General features: G+C 40.0%; 1 protein-coding gene across 1 annotated transcript in view; it reads right to left on the reverse strand.

The window, feature by feature from the left end:
* Positions 1-170, reverse strand: part of LOC121655219 (cGMP-dependent protein kinase 2) — a 74,307-nt gene extending 74,137 nt beyond the window's left edge. Inside the window, exon 1 of the mRNA XM_042009709.1 lies at positions 80-170. Coding sequence (XP_041865643.1) covers positions 80-170 — 91 coding nt within the window. The remainder of the gene's footprint in view (positions 1-79) is intronic.
* Between the last annotated feature and the right edge of the window lie 18,159 nt (positions 171-18,329).

Below are 18,329 nucleotides of genomic sequence, written 5' to 3' on the forward strand. Positions count from 1 at the left end.
TAAGGGTAGTTAAATACCCAGCATCTCTATGGGATGTAATGTCAAAATTTGCGACATATACACATTGTGCTGAGCTGACCTTCCAGAACGTAGAGATAGTTTCCAGCTTCCCCCTCCTGAATGACCAGCTGTCCCTCTGTGTAAACTTTCTCATACATACAGTCCACCATTTCCCTTGTGTGCTGTGGCTCCAGTTTCTTAAGAAAGTCATTGCTCATGATGGCATCATTGATGAGCGTCCTGGCACTGGAACAAAAAGAAACAGCAGTAAACTAAGTTAAATGTATGTCATATAACCCTTGGGTTAAATGTCGGCTCATATAATCTAATCTCAAGTCATGGAGTTCCTCAGGGTACTGTACTTATCATCATGGTATAAATGTTCATCGCTATGCAGATAATACTTAGATTTACATTTGAATGAATCCTGTTCACACCGATCAGTTGGTCAGATTACAAAGAAATCTTAAAGAACTGGATGAATTTGAATTTTTTTCCTTTTAAATTCAGACAGACTGAGGTTGTTGTCTTCAGATCATGAGAACCTCAGAAAGACTGTCTAGCTATTAAATTACTATGGATGGTATTACCTTAGCTTCCAGTAGTACTGTGACAAGACATGGGAGTTATTCTGGACCAGGATTTGTCCTTTGACTCACTTATAAAACTAGTTTCTGGGAGCACCTTCTTCCACCAACGTAATATTCCCAAAATGAGGAACATCCTGTCTCAGAGTGATGGATGGGTTACTTCCAGAATGGATGACTGTAATTCCTGATTATTCTTCTGAAAAGTCTCCATCTGATCCAAAATGCTGCAGGGTTCTCATGAAATAAATTTTTCCAGTTTATCTTCTCTTCATTGGCTCCCAGTTAAATCTAGAATAAAATTTTGAATTCTTCTCCTCACATACTGTATAAAGCTCTTAGTGACCAAGCGCCATTGGACCTTAACAATCTCTTAAAGAGAGCTTCACTCTCAGCCTGCAGGTTTACTGGTGGTTTCTAGAGGTTCTAAAAGTAGAATGGGAGGCAGAACCATCAGTTATCAGATCCCTCTCTGTGAAACCAGCTCCCAGTTTGGCTTCAGGTATCAGACTCCCTCTCTACCTCCTGATAATTTTATTTTAGGTTCGGTTTGGTGACCCTGATCCATCCTTTAGTCCTGCTGCTATAGGCTGAGGCTGCTATGGGACATCCCATGATGCACTGGGCTCCTCTCTGCTGGGGGCATCCCATGATGCACTGGGTTCCTCTCTGCTGGGGGACGTCCCATAATGCACTGGGCTCCTCTCTGCTGAGGGACGTCCCATAATGCCCTGGGCTCCTCTCTGCTGATGGGAACGTCCCATAATGCACTGGGTTCCTCTGTGCTGGGGGACGTCCCATAATGCACTGGGCTCCTCTCTGCTGAAGGGAACGTCCCATAATGCACTGGGTTCCTCTGTGCTGGGGGACGTCCCATAATGCACTGGGCTCCTCTCTGCTGAAGGGAACGTCCCATGATGCACTGGGCTCCTCTCTGCTGGGGGACGTCCCATAATGCACTGGACTCCTCTCTGGTCTCTTGACTCTCCATGTAGAAATATCTGACGTTGCTGTTGTCGCTCATTTGTGTTTCTCTTCAGGAATCCCTGGTATGAGTGATGCTGCTGGTTGACTCTCTTTCCGTAGAGTGTGTATCGGCTAAAAAATGGCCTCCAATTTTACTGGTTCCAGGCGGAACGCAGTACGTTTTGACTTGCATGGAGATATAGAAATGGACCGATTGCAGTTCAGCAGGAATGTTGTTCAAACAGGACTTGGATTTAGACCTGTACAAGTGGACTACATGTTTGCCTTACCTGGAAAAAAGACCTTTTGAAGTGTGATGGGTATTTTTCTATCATAAAATAAGACACAAAGAACTCAGAGTGAAGTCAGCTTCATCGCGATGGGGAGAGACGGTGGTTCAGCACTCAGAGAGTGTCTGGTGTCAACTCCGAAGTCTCAACCCCAGTGCAGCCTTTTTATTGAGCAGCTATCACACTTCAGTAGAGCAAGCAAAGTTCTCGCAAACTTCAAACAGGGAAACACATCAGCATACAACACTTTATGACCCTTATCACACAGAGTTGTGACCACCACATCCTGTCCTCTGCAGGGTGGGTGAGACCGCAAATCATTACCCATCCTTAAGGGAGAAACTTTAAACTGTTAACTTTAAACTGTCAACTTCTTACTCTAACAAAGGGATTTTCTCTACACATGCTTTTTTGAGGGCTGTATCCAATCCTTCAACTCTCAAAAGGACTCAAAACCTTACTTGAAGGATATAACAATGACCCCACTATCGGAGAGAGAACCTAAAGCAGTGACTGTGATCATGTACTCGGAGCAGGTAAGAACTGAGGATATTCAAACCTGGCTAACTTTGAAATGCAAAGTCTTAAGAGGCATGGAGTTACGAGACCAAGACAGAATTGGAACTGGAGCAAGACGTTTTTATGTCCAGCTGCAAACAGACGAATATACTGGGAATATTATCCACTTACCCCAAATTATCCAGCTCGGGGCAATAAGAGGATATGTTTTTTACCCTGGACAACCAAAAACCTGCAGGAAATGTGGCTCTCAGTCACATTTGGCCACTGCTTGCACCAGTACCCATTGTAGGAACTGTGATAGCAATGAGCATGCCACAAAGGACTGTATTTTGCCAAGGAAATGTAACTTATGTTTATCGGAAACTCACTCCTTTCGATCTTGTCCAAAATCATATGCCAATAAAGCTAGAGCCCGAGCTGCGGACCCGCAAGATGCACCTGAAAGACAGCAACTACAATCAGCTGGCGCCGATAACGAGGGTAACGAGGAACAGCAGGCCCAAATCAATGCGCCTACACCTATCAGCCACTAGCAGGAGGAAATGGAGAAGGCTCCTCCCCCAACCATGACAGCAACAACAGACCATGACAGAGGAACTCTCCACCAACTGGAAGAACCTTGCCTTTCCACCCTTACCATGGACCCCCGCACGCTGGCACCCTCTTTCGGGGAAGCTGGTGCAGTTTGGCTCAATGAGTTCTAAAAAATTATATCCCAACTGAGTGTCAATACTGCCATAAAAATTGTGTCTGTGAATGTAAGAGGCATTAATGACCCTGTTAAATGTCAAACTATTTTTTCAACATTGCATGTTAATGGAGGCGACATTTTCTTGCTACAAGAGTGTCATTTACCTTTCATGGAAAATTACGCAAAATTTCAGGATAGATGGCCTTATGGCCAATCAGTCTGGTCTGGAGACAATAATAACAGAGCATCGGGGGTTGCTATCCTTTTGAATAACAACCTACTGACAATAAAGATGGTACAGAGAATAGTGGACGGTAGATTATTACTGCTTGACATAGAAATGAATGGTATCCCTTTCAGAGTGATTAATGTGTATTGTCCTGCCGTTTTACAAGAACGGCTGGTATTGTTAAAAACACTTCAGCCTTATATGTGCTGTGGAAGAGGAACTATTATTGCAGGCGACTTTAATTGTGTATTAGAAAAATCAGACAGAATGTCCACAAGGTCTTCAACTTCACGACTAGATGCAAGTTCTTATGAATTGAAAAAAATGATAGAAAACAGTAAATTAAAGGACTCCTTTAAATATCTGTATCCAAATAACCCAGGCTATACATGGACTAATGGAACTTCCTTATCGCGGATAGACTTCTTATTAGTGTCTAATGGCATTACACCAATTACAGGCGAAAATGCACCAGTACCTTACTCTGATCATAATAAGTTGACAGGTAGTTTTATATTGTCGGATGGTTATGAGATAAAATCGGGGCCGTGGAAACTGAATACCAGTTTTCTAAAAAATGCTCATGTGGTTGAAAAATACAAAGCCAAGTTAGAACAATGGCTGTCATTACAATTTTTGTATGACTCTGTATGTGAATGGTGGGAAGACCTGAAACTTAGAACGCAACGGTTTTTTAAAAGAGAAGGAATGAAACTGGCGGAGTATAAGAGGAAACGGTACTCGAAAAAACAAGCTAAATTACAAAGATATTATAACCTCCTGCAACTTGGATTTCCTGTTGCAGAGGATATAACAAAATTAAAGGCGGAAATGATGGGGACACTTAACGAAGACAGCAAGGGTATCTTAGTAAGAAGCAAGGAGAAACGTATAGAAGAAAATGAAAAATGTACCAGTTACTTTTTCAAAAAGGTACACCGTGCAAAAAACATAATTATGAAAATAAATGATTCAGAAGGAAAAGAGATTACAGACCAACAGGAGATCCTTTTGGAGGCTCACTCCTTTTACTCAAAATTATATGAAGATAAAGATGTAGAAGATAGCGAAATAGACTCCTTTCTTTCAAAAGTAACAGCTAAACTAGAAGAGGATGATAAAGAGTTATTAGAGCAAGAATTGGATACGGCAGATCTCACCCAAGCAATACGAAGCATGAGTGACAATAAAACACCAGGATTAGATGGGCTCCCGAAAGAGTTCTATCTTACCTTTTGGGACCAATTAAAAGAAATTTTACTACAGGTATATAAAGAATCTCGGTCTAGAGGCCTCCTGCCCTTAACTATGCGCACCGGCGTGATATCTTTATTATATAAAAAAGGAGAAAAGAGTAACTTAAAAAACTGGAGACCTTTAACTTTATTAGGAGTTGACGTAAAAATACTGGCAAAATCTCTATTTTTCAGGCTGCAAGACGTGATCTATAAGATAGTAGGTGTGGAACAAACGTGTTCTGTCCCAGGGCGCAAAATAACAGATAGTCTCGCCCTCGTTAGAGATTCTTTCTTGTACGGCCAAGACAGGAAATTACCGCTTGGCTTTCTTAGTCTGGATCTCGAAAAAGCCTTTGACCGTATTAGCCACAAATATATAAAAGCGACATTAGAAAAAGTTTTTTGTAGTAAAGGAATTAAAAAATGGCTATACCTTCTGTATGAAGGTTGTATAAGTAAAATCTTGATTAATGGTTCCCTTTCAGCACCGCTGGATATAAAATCCGGAGTACGGCAGGGATGCCCTCTTTCCCCGATCCTATTTGTTTTAGCCATTGAACCTCTGGTCTGCGCTTTAAGACAGAATGACAGGATAAGAGGACTTACTCTCCCAGGTAGTAGAGGAACAGAGGTAAAACTAAGTGTTTATATGGATGACCTAACACTCTTATTGTCGGACAACATCTCTATACAGGAGACGTTGAGGGTCTGTAAAAAATTTACCAAAGCATCTAGTATGAAAGTAAATGAACAAAAGAGTGAAATACTGTACTTGAATTGGAAGGAAACTAAAGAAACAAGGGACATAGTAGAAAAAACAGACTTTATAAAAATATTGGGAATATACATAGGAAAAGACATGGAAGCAAAAAACTGGAACTCTAAACTCCCAAAAATACAAGGGAAATTATATCGATGGAGGGAAAGGGAACTATCACTGTTGGGCAAAATCTTGATAATTAAAACAGAAGTCGTGGCATCATTGGCCCATCTAGCAGCTACCTTTCCTCCACCATTTTTGACAATAGCCACACTGAGGAAAATAATATTTCGTTTTATATGGAGTAGCCAACATGAAAAACTGAAAAGAGAAATCATGTATAGACCATTAGAAAAGGGGGGAAGAGCGGCCCCAGAAATTGGTTCTAAATTGAAGGCCATGTTCATAACCCCGATCCTTAAAGCTTGCCTGGAAAAAGAAAATACGACGGCATGGACCTTTTTTGCAAGGTTTTGGATAGGACGACAAATCATGCTTAAATGGGGAAAAAGGGTGAGTTTAAACACTCCTTATGCAGAAGATTGCCCTAATATTTATAAGACGGTACAGAAGAGTTTACAACATAACCTGACGGAGAATCCGTCAGGACAAATCACAAGACAAAAAGTGGAAGGAAAACTATACTGTACACAAAATTTAACAGAAGTGGGGAAATATATTAAAGAAAAGTGTGAGTTAACATGGATTAATGTAAATTGTAAGCTGCTAAACAATATGCATAAAGATCTGGCCTGGTATATGGTCCACCAATGTCTACCAACCCGAGCCTTCTTAAAAAGTAGAGATCTGACACGTAGTGCCCAGTGTCCTAGACCCCTTTGTGGAGACGACGAATCAGTTTGTCACGTCATTTGGTCATGCCCTTTTGCAAAGAGAGTATGGGTCCTCATGTCAACTTGGTTACAAGAAATGTATAACACTCAACTGTCTTATGAAAAAATCTTGTATGGTGAACTGAATGGAAGATGTACAGTTAATATTTACCGTTGGTGGGTTGTGGTAAACTGTGTAAAGGATGGTTTATGGAAGGCAAGAAACATTTTGGTTTTTAAGAAATTTAGAATTCCTGAAGAGTCGGTGGTAAAATCTACAATTTATATGGTTAAAGAATATATGACCAGGGATAAAATGTGTACATCAAAAAAGGAAAGGTATTCAAAATGGAAGCTACCGATAGAGTTTGAATTATTGTAAATATGCGGAACCTCCTCAAAAGCCTTGATTAATGTCCTTTTTGCCCATTTTTCTTTCAAATGTGTGGCCTGTTTTCTTTTCCTTTTGTATATATCTTATAACATTTTAATTATTTTTTTTGCTCTGGTTTACAAAGTTAAGCACAGGTCTCCTTGTTTTTTTTATCTATTGCCTTTACCTAAATATTTAATTTTTCATTATCTATCTTAGTTTTAAGAAAATTCAGCGAGGTTTTTGGGTAGTCCTGATTATGTAAAGTTAGCCAAGAAATCCCTTTATCTTTGTTTTTGAAATTATGTGACCGATGGAATTTTTGTTGAACTTGTAAAGAAATAACTTTGTGACTGGAACAATAAAAACCTGAAAAAGTGGTGCAGTTGAGGAACCTGAGGGGGAGACCCAGGAGGGTCAGGTCAAGGTAATACTTCAGTCGGCGATTACTAAGGAGTGCAGAGACCTTTTGGATGCGGTGATGGCTGACCTTATCCCAGACACTCAGAACAGAGAAGATCCATCCCCCCAGGACCTTTTCCTGCCCCTCCCTTCAAATGAGACTACTGATGGTGAGGAAGAAACGCAAATCTCACCACTGACCTCAACGGGTCTCAACCTGAAAGACCAGCGCAGACGCCCACGCCCTATGTCATCTGAATCCCCTGTGGAGGACCAAGATTCGCAGGGTAATTGGCTATCTCCAGCTACCACTGGCCCGTTTCTAGACCCGCAAAGCATTGCAGTTTTTTCAGAAACTACTACGATGATGGTCAATGATAATACGGACGATGCCCCAGTAAAATTGGGCTGTGACTTTGTGAGAAGGCAAAAGAAAAAAAAGAAGGTAAAAAACCTTTAATTGACTTGTTTAACTGTTACAGCGGGTTTGGTCTTGTGTTAATGTTTTCTAAAACTTTATTTTCCATCTGAGTACCAACATCCCCTTAAAAGTTGTATCAGTGAATACAAGAGGAATTAATGATCCTGTAAAATGCCAAACTATTTTTTCAACACTGCATGCTAATGGGGGTGACATTTTTCTGTTACAAGAATGTCATTTACCGTTTATGGAGAACTATACAAAACTCCAAGACAGATGGCCTTATGGCCAATCAATCTGGTCTGGAGATAATAATAATAGGGCATCGGGGGTTGCTATTCTTTTGAAAACAACCTTCTGATAGTAAAGAAGATACAGAGAGTAGTGGATGGCAGATTATCATTAATTAACATAGAATTGAATAAGATCTCCTTTAGAGTGATTAATGTTTTTTGCCCTGCCGCTTTACAAGAACGACTAGAAATGTTAAAAACACTTCAACCTTACATATGTTGTGGAAGAGGAACTATTATTGCCGGAGATTTTAACTGTGTATTAGATAAATCGGACAGAATGTCTATAAGATCTTCAACATCTCGACTAGATGCAAATTCTTATGAACTAAGGAAAATTATAGAAAACAGCTAATTAAGGGATTCCTTTAAATTCCTGCACCCTAATAGCCCAGGGTATACATGGACCAATGGATTTTCTTTGTCGAGGATTGACTTTTTGTTGGTGTCTAGTGGTATTACACCAACTGTAGTTGAAAACACCCCAGTACCTTATTCAGACCATAATAGACTAACAGGCACATTTACTCTATCAGGATGTTATGACATAAAACCAGGGCTGTGGAAACTGAACACTAGTCTTCTAAAAAATATTTATGTGGTTGAAAAATATAAAGTGAAATTAAAACAATGGCTGTCACTACAATTTTTGTATGACTCCGTATGCGAATGGTGGGAAGATTTAAAACTCAGAACGAAATTATTTTTTAAAAAAGAAGGGATCAAACTAGCAGAGTACAAGAGGAAATGGCATACGAGGAAACAAGCCAAACTACAAAGATATTATAACCTCCTACAACTTGGGTTCCCTGTTGCAGAGGATATAATAAGACTAAAAGCGGAAATAATGAGTGCTCTTAATGAAAATAGCAAAGGTATCTTAATAAGAAGTAAAGACAAACATATAAAGGAAAATGAGAAATGAACCAGTTACTTCTTTAAAAAGATACATCATGCAAAAAACATAATTAGGAAAATAAGCGATTCAGAAGGAAATGAGATCATGGACCCTCAAGGGATTCTCTCAGAGGTCCACTCTTTCTATTCCAAACTATATGAAGACAAAGATGCAGAAGATAGTGAGATGGACTTTTTTCTTTCCCAAATAACAATGAAACTGGAGGAAGATGAGAAAGATTTACTAGAGCAAGAGTTGAACACCGCTGATCTAACCCAAGCGGTACAAAGTATGAGCAATAATAAAACACCGGGATTAGATGGCCTTCCGAAAGAGTATTATCTTACTTTCTGGGATCAACTAAAAGAAATATTACTTCAAGTATACAAGGAATCCCTATCTAGAGGCCTTCTGCCCTTATCTATGCGTACAGGAGTGATTTCTCTATTACATAAAAAAGGTGAAAAAAGCAATTTACAAAACTGGAGACCCTTAACTCTACTTGGAGTTGACGTTAAAATACTTTCAAAGTCATTGTTTTTCCGTTTGCAAACTGTGCTTTATAAAATGATAGGTGTAGAGCAAACGTGTTCCGTCTCAGGACGCAGGATAACAGACAGTCTTGCCCTAGTTAGAGATTCCTTCTTGTACTGCCAAGAAAGAAAGCTACCACTTGGTATTTTAAGCTTGGACCTTGAAAAAGCCTTTGACTGTATTAGTCATAAATATATAAAAGCAACACTAGAAAAAGTGATTTGTGGTGAGAATTTTAAAAAATGATTGTACACCCTGTATGAAAGTTGTACAAGTAAGGTTTTGATCAATGGCACCCTCACGGCACTGTTGGATATAAAATCGGGAGTACGACAGGGGTGCCCTCTTTCCCCGATCCTGTTTGTTTTGGCTATCAAACCCTTGGCCTGTGTTTTAAAGCGGAATGACAGGATAAGTGGGCTTATCCTCCCAGGCAGCAGAGGAATGGAAGCAAAATTAAGTTTGTACATGGATGATTTAACCCTTTTACTGTCTAACAATAATTCCATTAAAGAGACCTTGAATGTCTGTAAAAGATTTGCTCGGGCATCAGGAATGAGAGTAAACAAACAAAAGAGCGAAATATTGTATTTAAACTGGAAGGAAACAAAAGAACCATGGGATATGGTGGAAAAAAAAGACTTTATAAAAATATTGGGTATGTATATAGGCAAAGACATGGAAATAAAAAATTGGAATGCTAAATCTCCAAATATACAAGGAAAACTATACCGATGGAAAGAAAGGGAACTTTCATTGCTGGGTAAAATTTTGGTGGTAAAAGCAGAAGCTGTGGCATCCTTAGCCCATTTGGCAGCTACCTTTCCACCACCACATGCGACAATAGCTACACTTAGAAAAACAATTTTCCGCTTCATATGGAGCGGCCAACATGAGGAACTAAAGAGAGAAATTATGTATAGACCATTAGAGAAAGGAGGAAAGGCAGTCCCAGAAATTGAGTCCAAATTAAAAGCTATGTTTTTGACCCCGATTCTTAAAGCCGTTTTGAATAATGAAAGCACACCTGCTTGGACCTTCTTTGCTAGATTTTGGACAGGTCGCCAAATAATGGTAAAATGGGGAAAAAGAGTGAACTTAAATATTCCCTATTCAGAAGACAGCCCCAATATTTATAAAACAGTCCAAAAAAAATCTACAACATAACTTAGCACAGATTCCAGCAGAGCATATCACAAGACAAAAAGTAGAAGAAAAACTACATTCTATGCAAAGACTAACACCAGTAGGAAAATTAACAGAAGAATTGTGCAAAATGACATGGAGTAATGTAAACTGCAAACTGCTAAACAATATGCATAAAGATCTGGCCTGGTATATGGTCCATCAATGTCTACCAACCCGAGCCTTCTTAAAAAGCAGAGATCTGACACGTAGTGCCCAGTGTCCTAGACCTCTTTGTGGAGACAACGAGTCAGTTTGTCACGTTATCTGGTCATGCCCCTTTGCAAAGAGAGTGTGGGTCCTCATCTCAACTTGGTTACAAGGAATGTATAACACCCAACTGTCTTATGAAAAAATCCTGTATGGTGAACTGAACAGAAAATGTACAGTTAATATTTATCGTTGGTGGGTTGTAGTAAACTGTGTAAAGGATGGTTTGTGGAAGGCAAGAAACATTTTGGTTTTTAAGAGACAGTGGTAAAATCTATAACTTACATGGTCAAAGAATGTATGACCAGGGATAAGATGTGTACATCAAAAAAAGAAAGGTATTCAAAATGGAAGTTACCGATAGAGTTTGAACTATTGTAAATATGCGGAACCTCTTCAAAATCCTTGATTAATGTCCTTTTTGCCCATTTTTCTTTCAAATGTGTGGCCTGTTTTTTTTCTGTATATATCTTATAACATTTTAATTATTACTTTTTGCTCTGGTTTGCAAAGTTAAGCACAGGCCTCCTTGGTTTTTACCTATTTCCTTTATCCAAATATTTATTTTTTCATTATCTATCTTAGTTTTAAGAAAATTCAGCAAGGTTTTTGGGTAGTCCTGATTATGTAAAGTTTAGCCAAGAAATCCCTTTGTCTTTGTTTTTGAAATTATGTGACTGATGGAATTTTTGTTGAACTTGTAGAGAAATAATTTTGTGACTGGAACAATAAAAACCTGACAAAGTGAAAAAAGTGGTTGACTCTCTTTCCTCTCTACTCTATCCCCAACGAGTCCAGGAACATAGCTGTCCTTCCTGGTTCTGGTTCTGATGGAGGTTTTTTTTTTCCACTGTCTTCTGGTGCAGCTCAGGATCAAGCATTAAATCAAAGAGAAGATTTATCCAATCTGTTGGTTTCCTTAGCTAGCTTATTATTTTCTATAATTTGGGCTATGTGAACACAGTTATAAACTGAATTAATGTTGGTTATGAAAGAATTGGACTTTTTAAAAGCAGTTAAATGTAAATTGAATTTAACTGAATCTCAAGGGGCCAGTTGTTCAAACGTAATCTGATCGGATTTTGCTTATTGGGTAGGATCAAATCTTGAAAATGGGTTGTTCCAAAGGAACATCCAGATTCTGAAATCGGCTTGGCTCATGTAAACCAATCCTGGTTGTTATCTGGATAAAACCCTCAGTTTGGGTTGTTTAAAACGTCTGAGTAGAATCTGGATAACTTTAATCCAAAAAAGCAGGATTCTCCCGATCCCAGCAGAGGGTAGGATTACAAGGCAGATTCCAGGAAGAACATGTGGTACAACCTAACCTAACAGTTAATCAAATAATAGAAATTTTAATTCTGTGCCAATGTTTATATTTGTATTTTGCACTGACTTGTTTAAACGTTACAGGGATAAAGTGATTAAATAGGCCATTAGGCTCCTATTAAGCCTTTCAGTGTAGTACAGCAATAATAAAACATGTCCCCATGAAATAAACCCCCAAACAAATCCAATAAACACAAATAAAATATTTAATTTTCCTGTTATTCAGTAGTTCATCAGAAAAGAACCTGTCAAAAAAAGACATTTCTAACGATTTCATCCCTTTAACACGTCCTGTTCCTCCCTCATTCTTACAGAAAGACAGAGATTGGGCCGGTACCTCCACACGGGGCTCAGGTGCGTCATTAACATGATCACAGAGAGGGACGGTCCACCTGGTCGCAATGTTATACAAGACAATACATGCACGTATTATGTTACATGCTCCCTGTGGTTCCACTCGCAAGTAGTTGCAGCATGCAAACCGTCTCTTCTACCCGCGGTTCGTCGCGTGGCCAGCAGTGAACACTGATCTACATGCTGGAAATCCGGATTTGGTGATCCTAAAAAACGGGATGTTGGATCAGGGTGATTGAAACACCCTGATCCGCCGTCCCGAAAAATATGATTCCCAAATCTGGATAGCTTTTATCCAGATTAAATGTTTTTAACAACCGGCCAAAGATGCAACATGCAATAAAATTCTATCATTAGTGTAATATACACTTTTTTGTAGTAGTTTCAACTTTCAACAATGTCTACTTCAACATCTCACTGCATGACAATGTACATATTTGACACTGTTGATTTGGTTATAGGACCTCTTTGTCTTTGGGCTTCCATGGAAGACACTATGCATAAGACTCTGAGGGCACATTTCTGCTCCGTTTACCTACATAAATAGGCAAATCTGTTTCAAACGCCACTCTTCACATGCTCTAATGGTTGCTTGGGGAGTACGTTGGCATTGTTGTTAGCCAATGCATTTGCCAGAGGGCAGTGCAGACTTCAGACTTCACTTCAGAGTTCTGAGGTTAGTTTAACAGTTAACAGGGCAACAATGAAGGAGATCATTCACATCCAATCTCCTCCCTTTAGGAGTTCTTTAGGAGAGGCAGGTAGGTGTCGCTGGTGGCAGGTAAGTGACGCTAATGCTGTAGGTGACGTAGTTCCGGGGGAGACGGCAGATTCAAACTAGGCGCGCCCAAACATTTCTACTTTCATTCGATTGTATTTTGTGCCAACTTAATCAAAAAATATTCTTTAAAGTAGGACTATAGTGTCTTTAAAAGGTACACTCTGGAGCACAGCGGGGAGGATTTGGCCAGCCTGACAGATTTTATAGATCGTTGTTACGACAGAATCGTCATGGGGAAACCAAACAACACCTCCACCCCCTCCACCTCATCTAAATCCAAGAGACAGCGAAATGAGGATTCACCTGGAGCTATTTCACCACCGGGGAACGACTCAACAGATGTTCTGATCTCCATAGATAAGAAACTCAGTAGTTTTGATGCGCGTTTGAGTCTGGTAGAAATTCTCCACAAAGAGTTCCAGGCGCTACGTGAATCATTAGAATTCAGCCAGAAGCAGGTGGAAAGTCTGGCTGCAGAAAATGCCGGTCTCAGAGAGTCGGTAAAATCCCTCACCGAGGGCTTGACCCGTCTCTCAGATGAAAATAAGAAGATTAAGGAAACGGTGATCGATCTGCAGGCGCGGAGCATGAGAGAGAACCTGGTGTTTGCAGGGATTCCAGAGCAGACGGAGGAGGACCCCGAGACCACGGTGAAAAACTTCATCAAAACCCACCTGAAGCTCCCGGAGGAAACGGTGAAAAACATCTCCTTTCACAGAGTCCATCGGCTCGGCGGGAGGAAACCCGGGTCCAGCAGACCAAGACCCATCGTAGCGAAGTTCGTCAGCTTCAAACAGAAGGAGCAGGTGAAGAACCAGGGCCGCGAACTGAAGGGGACCAACTTCGGAGTAAACGACCAATATCCGAGAGAGATTCTGGACCGACGGAGAGTCCTGTTTCCCATCAGAAGGAAATCTATGGCTAATGGCGCTCGCGCTGTCATCGCGGTGGATAAACTGTTTATTAATGGACAACTGTACCGCGACCCGGACGTCACTCCGTGGCTCTTCTGATCCCAGGTGCTGTATGTCAATCTCTCCAAATGATCACTCTTAACTCGCCATTATAGATCACTGACAGTAGAACACACTGCTCGTCTCACCACAGCCTCTACACCTAGATCGATGTATTTTTTTCTGTTTTGTTTTTATATTTCACACAAATACTTTTCTCACTTTTCACTATCTTTCACGCTTTCACTGTTAATTGTAATCCAGCTCGTAATATCAGCAGCGCACGCGGCCGGTCGAAAAACCGTCAGGACGCACAGCCGCACCATACATGATACATATAAACACTCGCGTTTTATGTATGAGAGAACACGCATTAAGGTACATATACGGACATTTAACATACGGACAAACGCGCGCAATCAGGCTGCATGCAAACACGCGCGAACACGCAAGAGGGGCACACAAAGACACACGCGTCAGTAACACGCATGAAGCATTAAACCGTTCACAATAACCATGTTAAAAATCGTCTGTTGGAATGTACATGGAGCCGGTTCCAGGGAGAAGAGGTTGAAGATCTTTAATAAATTACAGGAGCTGCAGGCTGACATTGTCTTACTACAAGAGACTCATTTAACAAACTCAACCATAGACCTTCTTCAAACAGCTCAGTTTCCTCATGTTTACTCAGCTTGTTACAATTCTAGGCAAAGAGGAGTAGCTACTCTTATTAATAAGAGACTAAATTTTGACATAGATAGCACAGTAGCGGATCCGGAAGGCAGATTTCTGATAACTTTATTATCTATTTGTAATATCAAATTATGTATTACCAATGTGTACGGCCCCAATGCAGATGATCCCTCCTTTTTCCACTCCCTGTTTGCTACACTCCAGAATTATTCAGATAACAGAATAGTGCTAGCTGGTGATTTTAATGTAGTCTTGACTGAACAAGATCGCTGCAGCACATCAGGCAGTCATCGAGTCTGGCAGTCGTCAGAAACTATCAAACAGTACATGAAGGATTTTGGTCTTTGCGATGCTTGGCGCTCTCACCATCCTAAACTAAGAGAATACACCTTCTTCTCTTCAGTTCACCACTCCTTCTCTAGAATAGATTATATATTAAATAGTAACTCACTAATGGGCGACATTTCAGAGACTCAGATACATCCAATCAGCATTAGCGATCACGCACCAGTTTCATTCACTCTGAGAAACAAAAATAATAAACCGATTGGTAAAAGCTGGAGATTCAACACCTCTTTATTGAAAGATCCTGAGTTCATTGATTATTTTAAAAAAGAATGGTCAATTTATATAGAAAAAAATGACATGCCTGAAACTTCAGCGTGTCTCCTATGGGAAGCAGGAAAAGCAGTAATGCGAGGGAAAATAATTTCCTTCTCCTCACATAAGAAGAAGAAGGAAACAGCAAGAGTTTTAGAATTAGAACTCAGGATTAAATCATTGGAGGAGGCTTACCGCATTTCCCCCGAAGAGCACACAATGAATAATATAAGGAAAACTAAATTGCAGCTTAAAGAAATTATAGATAAAAAAACACAGTTTTTAGTGCAAAGACTTCGCTTGGAGAACTTTGAACACAGTAACAAATCTGGAAAGTTTTTAGCAAATCAACTAAAAACAAACAAGGAGAAAACAACAATCTCCTCTGTTAAAGATCAAGACGGAAACATCAGCCATGACCCAGACAAGATAAATGACACGTTTAGAAGCTTCTATAAAACATTATATGAATCACAGATTAATCCAACAGATGAACATATTGAACAATTTTTAAACAACATTAATCTACCAAAACTAAAAAATGAAAATAAAATAAATTTAGATGCACCTATTACTGTAGATGAACTCCACGAAGCTCTCCAACATATGCCCAACAATAAAGCCCCGGGTCCAGATGGTTACTCAGCAGAATTTTACAAGGAATTCTGGACAACGCTAGCTCCTACATTTTATAATATGTTGTTAGAAATACAGGAAAAACAAAAAATACCGCAAAATATGAACTTAGCTAATATAACACTATTGCTAAAACCAGGCAAAGACCCCACACTTCCATCCAGTTACCGTCCCATATCTTTAATAAATGTAGACCTGAAAATAATTAGTAAAGCTCTTGCCAGAAGGATAGAAAAAATAACCCCTCTTATAATACATCCGGACCAGACAGGTTTTATAAAAGGTCGACATTCATCTACTAACACACGTAGACTAATTAACCTCATTGATTACTCTACTTTACATAATCTAGAATCCACAATCATTTCTCTAGATGCAGAAAAAGCCTTCGACAGGGTAAACTGGAAGTTTCTATTTGCAACACTAGACAAATTTGGGTTTGGACCTTCTTTCATAGAGTGGATTAAAATATTATATAATAACCCAAATGCATGTGTGAAAACCAACGATCAAACTTCTCCAAGCTTCCGCTTACAGAGAGGCACCAGACAGGGCTGTCCACTCTCCCCCTCACTTTTTGCCATTTTCATAGAGCCGTTAGCAGCTGCTATTAGACAAAATATAGAAATTAAAGGAATCCAGGGCAAAAATATAGAACATAAAATAAGTCTTTATGCAGATGATGTATTACTCTTCCTTCAGAACTCACAAACATCACTCTCTCAGACAATCACGGTTATTAATAAGTTCTCATCAATATCTGATTATTCTATTAACTGGTCTAAGACTACAGCCATGTCCATCAACTGTGACCTACAAAACATCCCTAATATCAAAATACAGACAGGAAACATTAGATATTTAGGTATAAATATTTCCCCCAGATTATCAGATTTAACAAAATTAAACTATGTTCAGCTACTAAAAACAATAGAAGATGATCTCTTACGGTGGAGGCGCTTACCCATCTCAATAATGGGGAGAGTTGCCACCATTAAGATGATGATCCTACCTAAAGTTAATTATTTATTTTCAATGATACCCACTAAACCCTCCACCAGTTGGTTTAAATCTCTGGACTCTTTCATATCCAAGTTTCTTTGGAAAAACAAGCCGTCACGTATCAGTCTTAAAACCTTACAGCAGACTAAAGATAGAGGAGGACTGGACCTACCAAACTTTAATAACTACTTTATAGCTAACAGGCTGCAGTACATCTCCAAGTGGCTCAAACCCAGTTATCTGGATGAGCCGTGGCTAGATGTGGAGCAGGCTTTGTGTGAGGACTTAGTCATCTCTGACCTGCCGTTCATCAGCTCAACCATTAAACCATATAAGTGCTTTAAAAGCCTTAACATCCGTTTTTCCTTAATGGCTTGGTGGGAATTCTGTAAGATAACCAGATCTTCCCTCTTTCCATGTAGACTTACACCCATCTGGAACAACCCTGACATCCTGCAGAACAAAAAGATGATAAACTTCACTCAATGGAAGACTAAAGGAATACAACAGTTAGGACAGATAATAGAAAATGGAAACTTTGTATCTTTCAACACAATTGTCTCACAGTATGGAATCAACAGCAATAAATTCTTAGAGTACCACCAACTAAAATCAATTATATGTAAGAAGTATACCCCTGTACAGTTAGACTTGCAGCTTCCTGTCAGAATAGCAGAATTCCTGAATCATAATACTCCAAAATTATTATCAAAAATATATAGATTACTTGCAAAGCTAGAAGACAGGATATCTCTCCCGACTTCAAAATGGGAAGATGATTTATCTAATAACTTTGATCAGAAAAGATGGTCGCAAATATGTTTAAACACGTTTAAAATGACTCAGAATTCAAATATACAACTAATACAATTCAAAATTCTCCATAGAACTCATTATACAGGACACAGGATGTTCAGGATGGGCCTTTCACCATCAGATATCTGCCCACACTGCTCTGAGAACACCTCTGATAGCTACATCCATGCGCTGTGGTCCTGCACACCTGTCCAAAGGTTCTGGATTAAGGTGTGTGAAGATCTCTCAAAATGGTTTAAAACTAGTTTTCCTGCAAACCCCACACTTTGCCTACTGGGCGACCTGGGTGACACCAACATAGGAATACACTCCATAAACTTGGTCCTCGCAGTCTTATGCATCGCAAAGAAAACTATTCTTGTGAACTGGAAAGATAAGAATAATTTGTCTATCCAGCAGTTTAGAAATCTCCTGTTAGATCACATCAGCATTGAGACAATGTCTGCCTCCTCCAGGAACCAGTCAGATGACTTTCATTCCCTCTGGTCCCCTGTGACTGGCTACATCACTTAATGTAGGTGGAGGATTGCGGCTTCGCTGGGATGGGGGCGGATGTGGGTGGGGGGTCCCTGGTGGCTTCAGGTCTCCGGTTGTCTCCTGGGTGGGGATCTAGGCTGCTCCGCTGCTGGGTCGGCTGGGGGTTCCGGTCTGGGCGGGCGGCATTGGGTGGGCCCCGGGGTGGGGCTGCCTCGTGGCGGTGGGGGGTGGCTGCCGGGGTGCCTGGGTCGGTGTC

Source organism: Melanotaenia boesemani, chromosome 16, assembly GCF_017639745.1.
Source record: "Melanotaenia boesemani isolate fMelBoe1 chromosome 16, fMelBoe1.pri, whole genome shotgun sequence".
NCBI lineage: Eukaryota > Metazoa > Chordata > Actinopteri > Atheriniformes > Melanotaeniidae > Melanotaenia > Melanotaenia boesemani.